Below are 18,316 nucleotides of genomic sequence, written 5' to 3' on the forward strand. Positions count from 1 at the left end.
CCTGTCCCAGGAGTGGCACAGGGCCTGGATGTTACAGCTCCCAAGGAAGGAGATCTGCTCTCCCACCAAAGCTGAAGGATTTCACCCCGAAAAAGATTTGGTTTGACTCTTCCCTGGGACAAAAAGCACCCTTTGGGGAGGGAAGGACGAGGTTTGGGTGCTTCACTGCCCCTTCCTGCTGTGGAGCATCCCCAGGCTGCAGCTGGCCGGGTGCTGGGAACCTTCAGCCCCTCTCTCAGCAGGGACTGTGGCCTCCCTTCCCAGCCAGGATCTCCCCCAGGCTGTGACCTCACACTCATTTCCCCACTAGAGCTCCTCATTTCCTCCTCCACCACTCAAATTCTCAAGCCTCTCTGTTCTGCCACTGAGCTGGTGGATTTTTTCTGGAAGTGAAATATTTTCGAGATGTTGCCCTGCTGAAGCTTTGCCATCCAGCACCACCCATCCCACCACTGTCTCTTACTGGCTACTGCCCACCTACCATCTCCAGGATGCAGGTGTGAAGTAGTTCTGCAGGACCAAGACCAGTTACAGCCAAAGGAACTGTAGTTTCAGGTTGGCAGAAACCAGTTTTGGTGGAAACCTCATGGTGCAGCCACGTGTTTGTGCTGGGGTCACCCTTCAGCTGCTGAGCAGCTGCCAAAAGATGTTGGGGAGGAGATCTGGGTGCCCACAGGAGCTGTTTTAAATGAGGAAAGCTTGGATTTCCCAGTTTCAGACCTTCAGCAAGAAGTGAGATTTTCAACCTTACGGTCACAGCATTTTATTTCCTCTGTGGAAAGCAAAGTGAAAATAGTAGTGGGTATTTTCTGTTTTCACACACTCACATACAGACACTCTGTTCACTTCAGCTATTCCTGCTCCGAACTTAAAACAAATAATCACATATCTGACCACGGGTGGGGTCATATTTGTTACTGGCTTTGTTTCTTTTCACATTATTTAATCACAAAATTAATTACAAAAGTCATTAGCTGGAGAGAAAGGATTTAAAGTGAATACCAGCTATGGGCAACCATGGAGCTTCAGCCAGGCCTGATCCAGGCAGGTATTTCAGCACACTCCAAACCTTAATCCCAGGAGCAACCTCACAGGAGCAGAGATTCCAGCACGCACCAGGTTTGCAAGGTGCCCTCGCTCACAGCTCCCACTGCCCGAGCAGAGCAGCAGATGCTCAGCCCAAACTCCTGCTCTGCTCATCTCCCTGGAAGAACAGAGGGATCTTTTCCACAGGTTTGGACCTTAAAGACAAGCATCAAAATTTCAGAGCAAAAATATCACATTCCCTCCCAAAGAGCAGGAGAGGAACCAGCAGAAGACCAGCCCACACATCCCCCTGTGCCTTGGGGCTGGGGGACACCTTCTGGGTGTGCTTTGCCAAAGAAGCCCCAGAGATGGCCCAGCTTTGGCTCACAGCAGGCTTTGAAATCCAGGCCAGCTCTGTGGCCTTCTGTCCAGGAGAGGCAAGAGACACCAGCACTGCCCAGCAAAGCACAAGGGTCCCTGTGATGCACTCAAGTGAAGCCTCCAAAGATTTACTGAGGTGAAACCTCCACTGGGTCTTCCTTCAAATCTTCATGGTCCTCATTCTCCAGCTGCTCCAGTTTGCTGGATTTCTCATGGACAGCCTCCCCAGGAGTCCTCAAAAACCTGAAATACATTTTTGTGGTGACTTTCAGGGCATGTCCAAACCCAGCCCCAAACCAGGCTGTAAATGCTGGAGCCTTTGCCTTCAATAAGGCCAGGTTGGATGGGGCTTGGAGCAACCCGGGAGAGTGGAAAGTGTCCCTGGCCATGGCAGGGGATGGAATGAGATGAGTTTTAAGGTCCCTTCTAACACAATCCCTTCCATGAGTCTGTGATCAGCTGAGCTCTGGAGCTCAGAGGGGATTTGCCATCCCTGGGCTTTGCTGAGGATCCCAGGAGCACTGAGGTCCCAGCTGGCACAGGACAGAAACCACGGGGGTGTGTGCAGGGGAGGATGTTGCTGTTGGATGAAGCAGCTGCCAACATCTGGAGCTCATCACCTTCCCATGCCCCATCCGTGCCATTTCTCTGCTCTGCTTCACCTCACCTGAACAACAGCTTCTGCCCTGGCTCCTTTTTGATGATGTTGAGTTTGTAGTAGTGTCTGAGAGCTCGTGACATCTTCTCATAGGTCATGTTCATCCGGTTCTGGAAGGAGAAGAGGGTTGTGGGGTGTAGAGCAGAAGTGAGCAACAAGCCTTGCTCTGGGTCTGGTTGCAGCAGGGCCACACATGGGACACTGGAGGAGGTTTGGGGCATTGTGGGTCCCTACCCCAGACTGGCTTCATGGTTTCCTTTCCAAGAGGTGAGAAAGTCCCACTTTAACCACCAGGCTGGCATCTCCCACTAACCTGTCAGGACCCAGCACATCCCTCTGGCTGTCCAGGATGGCCAAGACTCCTGCCAGGGGGCTCAGAGACCCTGGCACAGAGCCCAAAATGCCCCTGTGGTTCTGATTATGAACCGTGGAGCAAGTTACCAACCTTAGATGAAGATCTGCAAGCCATGACAAATTAAGTGGAATGATAGTGAAGTTATCACAAGGTGAAAAAGTAGATTTTGGGGTTTCTGGTATGGGGGTTCAGGAGGCAAGATGGAGGATCTGGGTGTGTCCAGCCTTTCTCCTTCTTCTTGGCCTCCATCTTCTGCTGTGATGGTGGCACTTTTAGATTGGTTTAGAGTAGAAGCTCACTGTCTAACACAGGTGATGGGTATTGGGAAGTAATTGTAAACATTGTACAGGTAGTTTTTAGCATAAAGACATAACCCTGCCCTGGGGGCAGGCAGAGTGCCTGGAACTGTCCTGCTGGATGGACCTCGGCAGGGCAGGAGAAAGAAAATTTTATAGATAAGATGTGACCATATTCACAGGGGTTCTAGGATGAGGGAAGAGATGAGGATCTGACTCCATGTTTAGAAGGCTGATTTATTATTTTATGATATATATTAAAATTATACTGAAAGAATAGAAGAATGGATTTCATCAGAAGGCTGGCTAAGAATAGAGAGAGGAAGGATGAATAACAAAGGCTCTCTGTCCAAGCCAGCTGGGCTGTGATTGGCCATTAATTAGAAACAACCAACATGGGCCAATCACAGCTCCACCTGTTGCATTCCACAGCAGCAGATAACCATTGGTTACATTTTGTTCCTGAGGCCTCTCAGCTTCTCAGGAGGAAAAATCCTAAGGAAAGGATTTTTCATAGAACATGTCTGTGACAATAAGATACAATAAACAACCTTGAGACCGAGAAATGAAGAGCTCTGACTCTTTCTTCAAGCACCGGGCTGGGAAAAGAGACTTTCTAACTTTTCTCAGGGTCACTCTGGCCTGCCAGAGATCCTGACACTAACCCTACACCCCCCATGTCCCCCTCCCCAGCCCTGGGCCACGAGCTCTAGGGAACAGCTCACGAAAGGGGACATGCAGGGATGCCAAATTCCTTCTCAGGGATGCCAAACTCCCTCTCAGTTGCACTCACCTTGTGGCTGCCCCAGAGCTGGGCCAGCCCGTTGGGGTTGACGACGCGGAACACCTTGGCCTCCCTGTCCTCCCACCTGATGTAGGGCTCGTAGTGGCGGTCGGCCAGCAGCTGGTACACGAACTCCCAGAGCAGCCTGCAGTCTGAGCAGGGGGCAGCTGCTGGGCACAGAGCTGCCACCCTGCCAGGCTGCCCCAGCAGCACAATTGCACACGTAGCAGCAACAATGTCAGAACCCAGGTGTTGGAGCTCAGCGCATCCCCCTGGGTGTCCAGAGCTGCCAGGACCCCACCAGGGGCTCAGAGACCCTGGCACACAGCCCAGGGCACCTGGGGATTTGATTGTGACCCCTGGAGCAAGTTACCAGCTTTGTATGAGGATCTGAAAGTCACAGAGGTTAGAATAGTGTAATAATAAAATTATCACAGGGTGAAAATGTCGATTTTAGGATTTTTGGTATGGGGGTTGTGGGGACAAGATGGAGGAGCTTGGGCATATCCAGCCTTTCTTCTTCTTCTTCTTGGTCTCCATTTTCTGCAGTGATGCTGGCACTTTGGGATTGGTTTAGAGTAGAAGTGCACTGTCTAACATAAGTGATGGGTATTGGGAATTAAGTGTAAATATGTTCTATGTAGTTTGTAGTATAAAAGGACAACACCACCCCAAGGGCGGTCACAGTGCCTGTGGCTGCCCTGCTGAGCAGACCTCGGCTGGGCAGAAAGAAAATTTTATAGCTAAGAATTAATAAACAACCTCAAGACAGAAAACTGAAGAGCTCTGAGTCTTTCTTCGGACACGGGGGCCGAAACAGAGACACCCTGCACATCTCAGGGCTGCAATTAACAACCAAAACCCGAGACCCAGGACATCCCTCTGCTGCCCTGGAGGGCTCCAGCCCCTGCCCAGGGGGCTCAGAGACCTTGGCACAGAGCCCCAGACCCCTGTGCCTTTGATTTAGCCCTTGGAAAAAACAATTACCCACCTTTATATGAAGAATTACAAGCCAAGAGAGTTTAAATAGAATGATAGTTGGTCACAGGGTGTTGCCCTGACTTTTTATGATTTTCTAAGCCTTCTGATGTTTACATTCTGGTAGCAAACTTTCTCACACACTTTCTGTAAATAACTTATTGTTTTGCATTCTTTTATAGAAGAAGAGAAATTTGATGGACTGTTGGTTTGCCCAGTGTCATTGCAGAGGTGGCACTTTCACCCTCCAATCCACTGTCTCTTTTAGAAAACTATAAATGTTGGAGTCAGAAAATAAACTTCCCTTTTCTTCACCTTGAGAGCAGCAGTGTGTGAGCTCGTGTTGTTTCATGTCCTGTAGCGACATCAGGGTGAAAAACAGATTTTTGGGGTTTTTAGAATGGGGGTTCAGGAGGCAAGATGGAGGAATCTGGGTGTGTCCAGCCTTCTTCTTGGTCTCCTTCTTCTGGGTGATGTTGGCATTTTTGGGTTGGTTTAAGGTAGGAGCTCACTGTCTAACGCGGGTGATAGGTATTGGGAAGTTATTGTAAATATTGTACATGTAGTTTTTTAATATAAAAAGATAACACCAGTGTGCCTCAACCTGACCTGCCAGACAGACCTCGGTGGGTCAGAGAAAGAATTTTAGAGATAAGAAACAATAAACAACCTTGAGAAGGAGAATAGAAGAGCTCTGACTCCTTCAACTGCCAGGCTGGGAAAAGAGACTTTCTAATGTATCCTGGGGTCCCTGTGACCAGCAGAGACTCTGAGATGACAATTGTCACCACAGTCACTGTCACTATGACAATTGTCACTAAATAACATGCCATGGACACAAAGGTGAAAAGAGAGTTTTTAATTCTGACTCGAACATTTATAGATTTCTAAAAGTGACAGTGCCACCTCTCCAATGACACTGGACAAACTAACAGTTTATTATATTTTTCTTCCTCCATAAAAGAATGCAAAACAGTAAGTTATTTACGTGAAGTGTGTGAGAAAGTTTTTTACCAGAATGTAAACATCAGAAGGCTTAGAAAATCTTAAAAAATCAGGGCAACAGACAATAAATATGAGAAGAGCACAGAGCTCAGGCACAGCACTTTTTCTGCAAGATCTCAGAGCAATTACAATTTTTCAGGTGGAAACTGAGGTGGAAAAGCACGGAATGAGGGGAAGGGAGACAGATGGGCAGACAGGACAAAGCACCATCTCACTTCCCCAAGGAACAAGGCTATAAATTCATAATTACCTGCAATTTTCCCATCCACTGGGGCCGACAGGGTAGCAGGAAAGGAGCAGATGGCACCTGGCCTGCAGCTACTCTCTGAGCTGTGGGGGGAGAGGTTCAGTGGCTGCGTGTGGCTGTGGAGCAGGGGCTGCTCTGCACAGCCCAGCCCCGAGGAAACAACTGGGGCAGCCTCAGCACTGCAGTCTGCACCTGCAAAAAAAACCCCTCATAATCACCCTGGGGTTCATTAGGGTCCCAGACCTTGCAAAGCCCTGAAACAGGAGGGGAGGGACAGCCTGGGGTGGTTATCAGGTGGGACCAGCCCAGCAGAGGAGGAGGATGCTGAGGAAAGCCTGGGATTTTCCTAAGGCTGGAGCAGCACAAAGTCCAGGGAGGGTTAGAGGAGATGTCAGGTAGGGTAAGGGTCAGATACAGAAAAACTGGCATAGGAAAATGCCCCAGAGCAGAGGCATCCCCTGGTAAATTGTTGTGGGGACTTAATATGTTAATTACCTTGCATAGGAACCAGTAGGAGAGCCCAGGAAAGCGCTCCCAGATCCACCTCCACACACATCCAGCCTCTGAGACCAATCCAACCCCACCCTGACTCCTACCTGGGTCCCCCAAGCGCACAAAGAAGCCTCAGTGGCCCCCACCAACCTCAGCTGGGCCCTCTCCCCACCCCATCCCCTGACCCAGAAGCTCTGTGTAAGCTCAGCCCCAGCTCCTCAGCCCTTTCTATGCTGCAGGATTAATCTCCAGCAGGGCTGTGCCTCTGCCTGGCTTTGACCCTCCCTGATCCAAATCTCAGCCTGCAGGCAGATTTCTTAGGGAAGTCACAGCATTGCCAGTTTGCCACAGACCCCCACAGCACTGGTTCTGAGCTGCTGCATCTCTGCAAATTCCCAGCTGGCCTGGACTTTGCTGGGCCTGGTTGCCTCTCTCAGGATGGTTCCAGCAGGCTGAGCTCCAAGCCCCAGGTGTGTGCAACCAGGCAGGTTCTGCCTGCTGGACACTGCTTGCTGCTCTCCCAGGATATCTTTCCCCCATCATACCTTCCTCTGTGCTCCTGGCTTTCCTGAAGGGTGAGTTCAGCAAGGGGCTGCACACCAGAGCTCTTCTCTGAGTTTTAATGAACTGGAGTATTTCATAAAGCACATCCCCTGCAGGGAGGGAAACTCTGCTCAGATGCCTTTGCATAATGGTTTGAATAATGTTGCTGAGATTCTGAACTACAGTGTGGGGTTACTCCCCATCCCAAAGTGTTGGAATGTTGGGGGACACAAGACAGATGATGCACTTTGGACCTGGTTAACAAAAGAGATTTGATAACAGGGTGCCTTGGCAAAAGCAAATGGAACTTTGAAAATTGGACCTGGATTGCAAGAAGATTCAATCAAACGGGTTACCAGAAAAAGAAAATCCCATTAAACTCTGCAAGCAAGAAATGTTGTTATATGCATAAGTTTGTGTATGTGATTTTAACCTAATCATTGCAGGACACATTACTAGTCTCCCTGAAATAGTATATAAGTGCTTGTATCCCACAATAAAATTGGATTCTGATCACCAAGTCAGTCTCCCTGTCTCTCTCCATCACTGACACCAAAGTATTTGCAGTTCAGATGGACCAGAGAAAGGAAGAGCTGTCCTCATCTCCAGCTCAAAACCCGCTCTGCTGGGACCCACTGAGCCCTGTCAGCAGAGTGCTCCTTGTGCTGGGATGGTGTTCACAAACCCCTGGGTCCAACCTGAGCTGGGAGCTCAGTGTCTGAAGTCCTCCTTGGTGAGGATACATAAGGCTTTGCCATTCATTTCAAACTTAATAACCCATGGATATCCTTTTTTCAAGGTATCAAGTAACAAAGAGCCTTACAGAGTAAACAAGAGGATCAAACACCTATAGTGCTTGCAACACATTAGAGAAAATCTAATAAAAAAATAAACTTCTATCTGTTTTTAAGTTACCCATTAACTTGACCACTGTAAGATTTTTAAAGTTTCTGTGGCTTCCTGGAATGTACACCACGTGTACTTTGCATGATGGAAAGACAATGAACAAGCAGGGACCTGTGCTCCTGCTGCCCAGTGCAGCACTCCCTGGACTTCCCTGGCTTTGATGCAGGATCCCCACCTTGTGCTGGGATGGTGCTCACAAGCCCCTGGGTCTCACCTGAGCTGGGAGCTCGGTGTCTGAAGTCCTCCTTGGTGAGGATGCACAAGGCTTTGCCGTTCATTTCAAAGCTGCTCTGCTCAGTGGGCCGCAGGGAATATTCCCTCTCAGCCCATCGCAGCCAGTGGATCACATCATCCTTGCTCCACAGGGAGGGCTGGATTCCTGAAACCAGGAAAACACCTCTGGTCTCAAACTGCTGAGTGGCAGGGTGGGGGTTCTTCTCCATCACCAAACTTTCCCTCTATATTAAACATTCATGGGTCAAAAACACCACAAAGAGAGAAAACAAACCCTGGAAGCCTTGTCCCCCTTGCCAGCAGGGAATGGTCCCTGGGTGGGACACCATGGCTGTACCCACCCTGTCCCACCCCATGGCAACTCCTTTTTGAGCAGCACTGACTTGCTTGACCTCTACTCACTCAGCCTCCCTGGAAGCCTGAAGATCTGCCCAGTGCTGATGGGTGAGGGTCTGGCCTGGGGTGGGGGCGGTACTGACACGGCCACCACGGGGCTGGAGGAGCTGATGGTCACTTTGCCCTGGGGAAGAGATCAGATACATCAGTGGGAGAAATTCTGGTACTGCCTTTGCTTTGGAGGTGCCTCCATGTCCTGCAATGCCAAGCAGACTGTATTCTATTTGCCATCTGGATGCCAGCTGTCTTCTGTTCATGGGCATTTTCCTTATCTCTTCCACACCCCCTCCTCCCTCCAGGGCAACATCTGCTGATAACAGCCATTGAATGTCCCTGCATGGCTGATAAGAACTACAGCATCCCATTGGGAGATGTGAGCCCAGAGGGAGGAGCCAAGCATTCCTACCTGGATATAATCTGGAGATTCTGGAACACCAGCACAGCTTCTGCACTGGATTGCCCAGAGGAACAGCAGCTGCCTCTGTCCCTGGATCTGCAGAGGCAGAGACTGCACCTTTCTCCAGGATCCCTGCTCCAGCAGAACCAGCCCTGGCACTGCAGGAGGGCTGAGCCACAATTCCAATGGTTCTGCTGCCCACAGCCTGACCCACAGGGTGTCAGGCTGGGTTCTGACTCTGGCACTGTTGGTTTGATTTACTGCATTGTTTATTTTATCTTTTTATTTTCTTCCCTATTAAAGAACTGTTATTCCTGCTCCCATATTTTTACCTGAGAGCCCCTTAATCTAAAATTTATAGCAATACAGAGGGAGGTGGTTTACATTTTCCATTTCAGGAGAGGCTCCTGCCTTCCTTAGCAGACACCTGGCTTTCCAAACCAAGACACTCCACCTGCTCCAGTATTTCCTGACTGCTTTCTCATAGCAGTGTGATGTGATGTGTGTTATTTTTGTATTAATGATGGATGAATGAAGTGACCAAAACCCTTAGGTTTTTAGAAGGTAAATGTAAATTTTATTAGACACTATGTATTCTTTTGTAGATAGTTACGATAAAGTTGGACTTGATTGGTCTTTAATTAATACTCTTTATACTATTGGTTAATTAGGAATAACACCCTTATTGTAAATATTTTTAAGTAAACAATATGTTTAAAACACTAGTTGTAAAGATTAAGGATTAATTCTTTCCCTGAGAATTCTTTCCCTCAAGAATTACTTTGTCAAACTTCCCAGAGTAATGCTTGGGAAAGTTTTTCTGATTCTTTCTCTGAGCAGACTTTCAGCAACCACGGATGTGATGTGTTGTCTACAGCTCTTCCTCACGCTTTTCCAGTCCCTGGTTGCCAAGAGATCCCTTTCTCCAGCTCTTTAGCAGAGGAACCTGCCCTCATTCAGGCTTTGGATGGGGGTTATCCATCCCCTCTCCCCATGGCTGCAGGGGAATGGGAGATGGAGCTAAGGCAGGCAGAGCCTGCAGTGCCTGTGCTCCTGCAGGACTCTCTGATGCTCAATGGATGCTCAAGGTTTTAGGAGAGCACTTCAGTTCTTTAGAGCTGTTAAAATAAACCTGGCAGTGCTTTGATTTTGTCTTGAAAACACCATATGGAGAGAGATCTCTCACTCTGTCCCCAGGGATCATTTGGGCATAAGTGGAAATGGCCATCCCATGGTTTAGGGAGGTGCAAGCTCCTCTTGTTCACTCTCCATGGAGTTCTGGCCCCCCTCAAGAATTTCTTTCCCTCTCAGCCAGGGCATGTGAGCCAGAAGGGAGCTCAGATCCTGCTTCCAGCCACATCTAGATCTTGAAATATTACTGGCAGCCAAGCAGATAATGTTTCCCCTTAAAAACCTATTAATGTGGATCCCAGCAATTTCTCAGCTTCGCTCACTGGAAAATTAACAATTTTGCTGTCAAATGGTATTTTCTGAAGCAGTTACCAACTCTGAGCACTTCAGGCTCAGGCAGGCTTTTGCAGATGATTTAGAGCAGCCAACCCCTGACTGTGTGCAGGCAGAGGAGTTGAGCCCTCTGAAAATGAGGGGTGAGGAGATGGGAGCTGGACACATCTTAAATGCAAAACTGAAGCTCCCAAAATCAGGAGAAGAAGAGCCAGGAGCAATACAGTGCATCAGTCCAGGGAAAAATGCTTCCCTGGGAGTTACAGCAGAAGGAAGGCAGCAGGTGGTGGGAGAATTTCTGAATCCTGAAATTCTGAAAATTTCAGAATTTCCCTTCTGAAAAAGAAGGATAATTTGGTGGTCGCTGGACTGGATTTAAAAAGCAGGCAGCTACATGACACTGCATGAAGAGAAAGTGAGACCCCAGAATAAACTCTGAGCAGGTTTGGCAGCAACACAAACTGTCTTTCAGATTCACTCTAAGCAATAAGCTATGGGGAAAATAAAAGTGAAAGAAATCAGCAGTGTATTTTATCTAGAACTCTCTAAAAGTTATTTTAATTTTCTCCCATCGACGTGACTCCCTTACAAACGAGATTTACAGTAAAACCAGAACAAATCTGGTATTTTTCTTGCTCCTAAAGATTTCTAGGCCTTGGGATACATTCTGAATTTTTTTTATGTTATACTAATTTTATGTTCTTGCTTTTATCCCTGCTTAGCTGCTTTCACTCTTTTCTGAGATGTTTGGGGGTTTTTTTTGCTTCAAGAGGAAATACTGTCCTTGGGGGTGTTCGAGTGGGAAAGTGAGAAAAAGCAGGGTTAAAAGGAACCCCCAGATGTGTGAGAGGAGCTTTTTGCTCAGAACTCAATGTAGGAAGAGAGGCTCCCAGCTGCTCTGGGCTTTGTGAGGTCCTTTGGAGGTGGGCTAGGGGGTCACCCCCCAGGGCATGAACTTCCAGCAAATTTTGTCCTGGTTTAGGGCAAATTTGTGAGAAATGAGCACCATGAGCCAACATATACAGCATCCTTATTGCCACTTGTACTTCCATAAATTGTGTACTCTGCCAGTTCTGGAGTGCAGTGTTAAAAACTCTGCGGACAGATGCCAACAGCAATTCTGGTGAGACCTGAGCAAGTCTGTCCAGCAACAGTTTCAACTGTTTTCTGTACTCCACAAACATTGCTTCATCTTCACCCTCATTTTCAAAATTATATTCTTCATCGTATATCAACTTCTTCATAGCATCCAACATGATTTGCCTATTTGAATTAGCTTTCTGTTGGTCTGCCAGTCCTGAAGGCACAGAACATCACACCCAGCATAAACAGAACACACGAGCGGGGATACAAGCATCATAACGAGCCCGAAGTGGGGAGGAGAAATCCCGAGAGGGGCCGGGGAGGAGGGAGGACAAGGACCGGGGCCGGCTCCTACCTGCATGGCCGGTGGCCGGCCCGGTGCGAGCGGAGCCCGCAGCGCTCCGCTCCCGTCCCCGCGCCGCGATCCCGGCGAAAAACGAAATCGAAACGAGCGGGAGTCCCGGGAGGCCGGAGAGAGCCGGGGGCAGAGCCCGGGGCCGGGTCCTGCTCCCCCCGCCCCCGCCGGGGCCCCGCGGCTCGTCCCGCTCCGCCCGGTACCGGGAAAGCACCGGGAACCTCCTGCTCCCGAGGCCCCGCTCCGCCCGGTACCGGGAAAGCACCGGGAACCTCCTGCTCCCGGGGCCCCGCTCCGCCCGGTACCGGGAACCTCCTGCTCCCGGGGCCCCGCTCCGCCCGGTACCGGTACCGGGAACCTCCTGCTCCCGAGGCCCCGCTCCGCTCGGTACCGGTACCGGGAACCTCCTGCTCCCGGGGCCTCGCTCCGCCCGGTACTGGCACCGGCACCGGGGAACCTCCTGCTCCCGGGGCCCCGCTCCGCCCGGTACCGGCACCGGGAACCTCCTGCTCCCGGGGCCTCGCTCCGCCCGTACCGGTACCGGGAACCTCCTGCTCCCGGGGCCCCGCTCCGCCCGGTACCGGCACCGGGAACCTCCTGCTCCCGGGGCCCCGCTCCGCCCGGTACTGGCACCGGCACCGGGGAACCTCCTGCTCCCGGGGCCCCGCTCCGCCCGGTACCGGTACCGGGAACCTCCTGCTCCCGAGGCCCCGCTCCGCCCGGTACCGGGAACCTCCTGCTCCCGGGGCCCCGCTCCACCCGGTACCGGGAAAGCACCGGGAACCTCCTGCTCCTGGGTCGCCGCTCCGCCCGGTACCGGTACCGGGAACCTCCTGCTCCCGGGGCCTCTCTCCGCCCGGTACCGGCACCGGGAACCTCCTGCTCCCGCGGCCCCGCTCCGCCCGGTACCCGCAACCTCCTGCTCCCGGGGCCCCGCTCCGCCCGGTACCGGCACCGGGAACCTCCTGCTCCCGGGGCCCCGCTCCGCCCGGTACCGGGAAAGCACCGGGGAACCTCCTGCTCCCGGGGCCCCGCGGGCCGACACACTCCTCCTCCTCCTCCTCCTCCTCCTCCTCTTTCGAGAGGACGGAGCGATCCCGGGACACACCGGGAGCAGCTCCACGAGCGGGGTTCGTCCTTTCTCTCCCCCAGGGGGAAAAGGGGAAAGCGGCGCAGCGGTCCCGGAGCAGCGGGAGGTGGGAGCACACCGGGAGGTGCCCACCGGCCCCCGAGCACACCCGGGGATGTTTGGGCACACACGATGTGGGGTTCTACGGGTAATTGGGAGGGGCTGGGATGGGCTTTGAAGGGACTGGGAGGGACAAAAAATACACTTTTAGGAACAAAAAGGGCACTGGGAGGCCACTGGATTGGTAATGGGATAGAGTGGTATGGACTGGGAGTGACTGGAATAGATTTGGAGGCCACAGGGATAAACTGGAATGAGCTGGGAGTGACTGGGATAGATTTGGAAGGCACTGGGATGAGCTGGGAGTGACTGGGATAGACTTGAAGGGGATTGAATGGGATTTGGGAGGGATTGGACAGGACTGGGAAGGACTGTGAGGCATTTTTAGGGACAAAAAGGGCACTGGGAGTGGACTGTTAAGGCACTGGGATAAACTGGGAGGGACAAGAAGAGGACTTTTAGGAACAAAAGGGGCACTAGAAGGGCTCTGGAACCACCGGGGGGCACCGGCATAGACTGGGATATACGGGGATGGACTTGGAGGGGGGTGGATGGAACTGGGAGGCGCTTTTAGGGACAAAAAAGGGCTGTGGGAGGAGACTGGGATAGACTTAGAGCGGAGTGGATGGGACTGGGAGGCGTTTTAAGGACAGAAAGGGGCTGTGGGAGGGAACTGGGAGGGAACTGGGCTGGACTGGGCTGGACTGGGAGGGCTCCGCTCCCCGCGGGCACCGCCCCCTCTCGCCCCGCCCCCTCTTGCTCTCTCGGTTCCAATTGGCTAATTGGGGAAGCCAATCACGGAACTTATCCAATCAGATGGCGGCGTGGGCGGGGGGCGGGGCTCAGAGGCGGGGCCCCGCCCGCCTGAGGGAGCGGCCGCGGCGGGGACGCGGTGAGTGAGGCCTCGGGGGGCGGTGGGTCGGTCGTGGACTCCGCGGGGCTTTGGGGGCCCTTCCCGCTCTCCTCTGACCTTCTGGGGGTCTTCTCCGTGCTCTCGGTGCTTTGAGGGCGGTTACGGGCCTGGGGGCGCCCGCAGTGCGCTCTGTGTCCGGAAAAGGGGGTTGGGGGGGGGGGCTTTCCTGGCCCGGCAGGCACAGAGGATAGTGCGGGGCCGAGAGGGGCCTGGGGGCCACAGGAGACAGGGGGAGAGGGCTTGAGGGGCTCGCTGGGGGTCACAGGGGGCTCTGTTGTTGTGAATGGGCTTTGGAGGGGGTTCGGGGGTATCTGGGGATCACAGGGGACATGGATGAGGGGTCTGGGGGTGTCTGGCTATCTCAGGGGATGTGGGGCTGAGGGAGTGTCTGGGGGTCACACGGGATATCCTGGAGTGGGCTGTGGGGCTGAGGGGGTGTCTGGGGGTCACAGCAGACTCTGTTGTTGTGAATGTGCTTTGGAGGGGCTGGGAGAGCTTTGGGGGCTCTCTGCTCTGAGGGTGTTTGGGGACAGAGCATTGTGTGCACTGACAGAGGCCATCTGTGAGGATGGGGGTGCTGCCACTTTGTGGTGTTTACTTACAAAGGGGTCTTTGGAGTGTCTCCTACCCTCTGTGTTTGGTGGGGGGCTGGGGCTGTTATCCCTGGGTTAGCACTGCATCCTCGTGTTCCTGAGGTGTTCACATTTTCCTGGGCTGTGCCCAGTGCCCTGTGCTGTGTCCACCACCCCCAGAATGGAACCAGCCTCCCCTTGGGGTACTGGCTGGACACACGCCACCCTCCTACACGTGTTCTCGGGCTCTAGGCTGGTGCTGTGTTGTTCTTAAACGTGTTTTTAGGCTTGAATTAACCTTCCTTTTCATCCCTCTTTTCTGGCCCCACTGTGCTTTGAAAGGAGCAGGAATTTCTTAGGGGTTTTCCCCTAAATGGGTGAGGGGAAATGAGTGGGTGAAACCTCAGTCCACCTCTGCTCATAGGCACATTTTTGTGTCAGCTGTGATCCTGCCTGTCTCTGTTCTGCCATCTCAGTGACCCGAGGCTCTTCAGGGAAGGAGTGATAAAAATGCAGTCTTGGGTATGAGGTTTAATAAGACCAAGGTCCAGGTGCTGCATCAGGGTCAGGTCAACCTCCAGTATCAATCCAGGCTGTTGCCTCAATCCATGAGTTGCTTGGACATGCCCTGGTCAGGTGTGTTGGACCCAGAACCCCCAGAGCCCTGGGCTGCTCCCCCAGTGTGGGCAGCAGAGGAAGGGGGGTTCTCCCCCTCTGCCCTGCTCAGGTTGGATTCCACCTGCAGAGCTGCCTGAAGCCCTGGGGTCCAGTACAGGAAGGACATGAAGCTGTTGGAGGAGACCACTGAGATGATCAGAGGGATGGAGCAGCTCTGCTGTGAGGAAAGGCTGAGATTTGGGGTTGTTCAAGCTGGAAAAGAGAAGGTTTGGGGTGACTCTACTGTGGCCTTCCAGGAGCTGAAAGGTGTCTGCAGAAAGATGGAGAGAAACTGTTTACAAGGGCCTGGAGTGGCAGGACAAGGGGGAAGGGCTTCACCCTGACAGTAGATTTAGATGGGATATTGGGAAAAAAATCTTCCTGTGAGGGTGGTGAGGCCCTGGCAAAGGTTGCCCAGAGCAGCTGTGGATGCCCCATGCCTGGAAGTGTCCAAGGCCAGGCTGGACAGGGCTTGGAACAGCCTGGGACAGTGCAAAGTGCCCCTGTCCATGGCAGGAGCTGAAACAGGATGAGCTTTGGGGTCTCTTCCTTCCCAAACCATCCTGGGATTCTGTAACCCTCGGAGATTGAGAACCTCTGTAGGAAGAGTGTTCTGAATTGTTTTGCTGGGGTTGCTGCACCCCAAATTGTGTTGTAGCTGTAGATTATGGCAGAAAGTTCCCCTGTGATCCCTTGAGAGCCTCATCCTCAGCTCAGTGCAGTCCTTCCTGCTGGCATTAGCAGCAGTCACAAACAGCTCATGGCAAGGAAGTTGTGTCTGGGATCAACAGGAACCCTGAGCTTTCCCTGTTCAGGTGTGTCCTTGTTTACCCTGTGCAGGGGCTGTGGGGCTGCACTGCTCACAGTCACCTGCCTTGGAGGGTTATAAATACCTCAGGGCTCAGTTCTCAGAAGTGTTTTCAGTGATCTGAGCATCAAAACATGAATTATTTGGGTCAGGAACTGTGGGTTAGTGTGTAGGCAAAGCTGCTTGTGAGAGTTATTATTCTCCAGACTGGATTTCCATGTGCCTTTATTATTATTCTGTTTAGGGAAGCAGCCTCCTTCTGCTAAAATAAATACACTGTTTATAGCATAACTCTGTACTTACATCACTAACAAATGCTCTTTTGCAGAGCAGCCTGTACAAAAATTGTCTTTATTTTCCATAATAACATCCATGTTCTGATCTTATGGCTGAAATGCAGCAGCTTATGTAAACCAAGGGAGGCCTGTGCAGAAGATTGTCTAGACTCACTTCAACTTATCTTCAAGCCATTAAGGACAGGTTAAAGTAAGTTCTGCTGTCATGGAAATAGGCATGTGCTGATTTTTTGGTGTTTGTTTCAAGACAGACTAATTTGCAGCACATGAAATGCTTTTTGATCTCTTTTGATGCTGTCTTGTGCTGCCAGAATTAAAGAGGATGAGTTTTATGTTTGATTTGGGCTTGAAAGGAATGATCTTTCTGGTAGGAGTTCATTACATCATTTTATTTTGGGGGAGCTGTCTGTTTTGTAGTTGCTCTCTGTAAATGAGTGGAGTTCAGTGAGCTCAGTCAAGCTGCAGGGGCAGCTGGAAGTTGTAGGTGAAAGAACCCAACTGGTTATTTCTATCCTTCTAACAGTGCTGAGAACCAAGTAGCAAAGTCATTTGAGCTGTTGGATGTAAAGTGCCTGTACCTGCAGACAGAGAAAGTGAATATGGGGTTTTCTTGGGCTTGTTTATTTTCTGGAAAGCTTTGGAGGCAGTTCTTGAAGTGGCAGATAAGAGTAATTCCAGATTCATCACCCCCAATTCATCACTGGCTGTGCTAACAGAAATGTACAGCTGAGATCCATCTAGAGCTGCTGGATGTGTCCAGTATAAAATCACTCCAGGTTACACTTTGTTTTCTGTCCGGCCGTCTGTCTTTGTTGTCTGTCCTGCCGTCTGTCTGTCTGTGCCCAGACACGGGTAGGGTGGTTCTGGGGCAGCCCACACCTCAAAGGACGAGTCTGGACTCTTCAGTTTCTCGCTCTTCAGATCGTTTATTATTTCTTATCTCCAGAATTTTCTGTCTGCCCAGCACAGGTCTGACCTGCAAGGCAGCCAAGGGCACTCTGACCACCCCCGGGGCGGTCGTGTCTTTTTATACTAAAAACTACATACATCATATTTACCTTTATTTCCCAATACCTTTCACCCATGTTAGCAAGTGCACCTTTACCATGAACCAATCCCCAAGTGCCAACATCACCACAGGAGATGGATGACAAGAAGAAGAAAGAAGGACAAGACACACCCTGATCCCTCCATCTTGTCTCCATAACCCCCCTGTACCAAAAACCCTAAAATCTGTATTTCACCCTGTAAATCCATCATTCCTGCACCAGTCACTCCCAAGTGACTCTCATGTCCCCAAACAGGTGGCACATCCCTAGAGGGGTTGAAATCAAGCCACCAGACGCTCCTGGCAACATTCCAGGATTTCTGTGCCCCCCAAGGGTTCTCTGGGTAACTCTGGACATCCAGAGTGATGTGCTGAGTTCCCACAGCTTTCCTGTGCTCCAGAGGTGTCCTTACCTGAGCTCTGCACACCAGTCATCAATATTTGCATCCCCAAAGTATTTTTAACCATCAGGCTTGAGGAACTCTCTTACTTCAGCTGATTGGATCATAAATCTGATCTTACCTCAGTCTCTTTGAAGTACCTTCATGTTTTGGCATGCTCAGTCCTGCCTTCTCAGAGTCCAAGAGCTTTCATAACCACTTGCCTGGAGTTTTCTGTTCAGGATATTGTAACATTTTTTGTGTGGTGACTCAGTCTGTCTTTACAGGTCATGAGAAGTAAGAATCATCATCTCATTTTATCAGTTGATACTTTCAGCCCTGAGTTTGGGCCATGCCAGGGTGTGTTTGTCACTCGACCTCATCTTGAACTCGTTCCATGTGCCCACGACAGGCAGCCACGTGTTCAGTTCACTGTGTAGCAGTACATTCAGAAGAATCAAAGTATAATATTGCTTAAAACTCTTGCTGTTCATTCTACTTAAACTCCTGAACACCCATAAGCAGAAAATTTGGGTGTAGAGATAAGTAAATAACATTTCACCCTGTGTAATGAATTTGCTGTAAGGCTCCAGTGCTGTAGTTAACAACACCTTTGTCCCCCTTTGCCAAAAGCTGTCATCACCAAGGGACATTGGCCAGGCAGTGGGACTGGATTAATAATTGCATCACAGAGCTGCAGAGGCTGTTTGGAAAGTCACTGCACAATGAAAGGCCAACTCAGCAGCCAAATGTGGGGGAAGGAGCCTTGCAGCACTCCTGAAATAGCACCTGTGAGTTCTCTCTTTGGTGCCTGTGCTTGCCAAAGCCACTGTCGAAAATTCTTCCTCCTCCT

The 18,316-nt window shown here is 51.2% G+C and overlaps 2 protein-coding genes across 2 annotated transcripts in view; one reads left to right on the plus strand and one right to left on the minus strand.

The window, feature by feature from the left end:
* Positions 1-1,535: 1,535 nt before the first annotated feature.
* Positions 1,536-17,640, minus strand: ETV7 (ETS variant transcription factor 7). Its single transcript, XM_054517311.1, is given in 12 exon segments — positions 1,536-1,650; positions 2,075-2,175; positions 3,510-3,652; positions 5,734-5,922; positions 6,768-6,875; positions 7,886-8,050; positions 9,735-9,751; positions 11,601-11,710; positions 11,712-11,800; positions 12,574-12,871; positions 13,654-13,831; positions 17,606-17,640. Coding segments are annotated over 12 exon segments (1,548 nt in total).
* KCTD20 (potassium channel tetramerization domain containing 20) overlaps positions 13,628-18,316 on the plus strand; it is a 33,684-nt gene continuing 28,995 nt past the window's right edge. Inside the window, exon 1 of the mRNA XM_036398426.1 lies at positions 13,628-13,681. The gene's annotated coding sequence lies outside the window, so the exon portion shown is untranslated. The remainder of the gene's footprint in view (positions 13,682-18,316) is intronic.

The sequence above is a fragment of the Molothrus ater genome, chromosome 25, assembly GCF_012460135.2.
Source record: "Molothrus ater isolate BHLD 08-10-18 breed brown headed cowbird chromosome 25, BPBGC_Mater_1.1, whole genome shotgun sequence".
Taxonomy (NCBI): Eukaryota; Metazoa; Chordata; class Aves; order Passeriformes; family Icteridae; genus Molothrus; species Molothrus ater.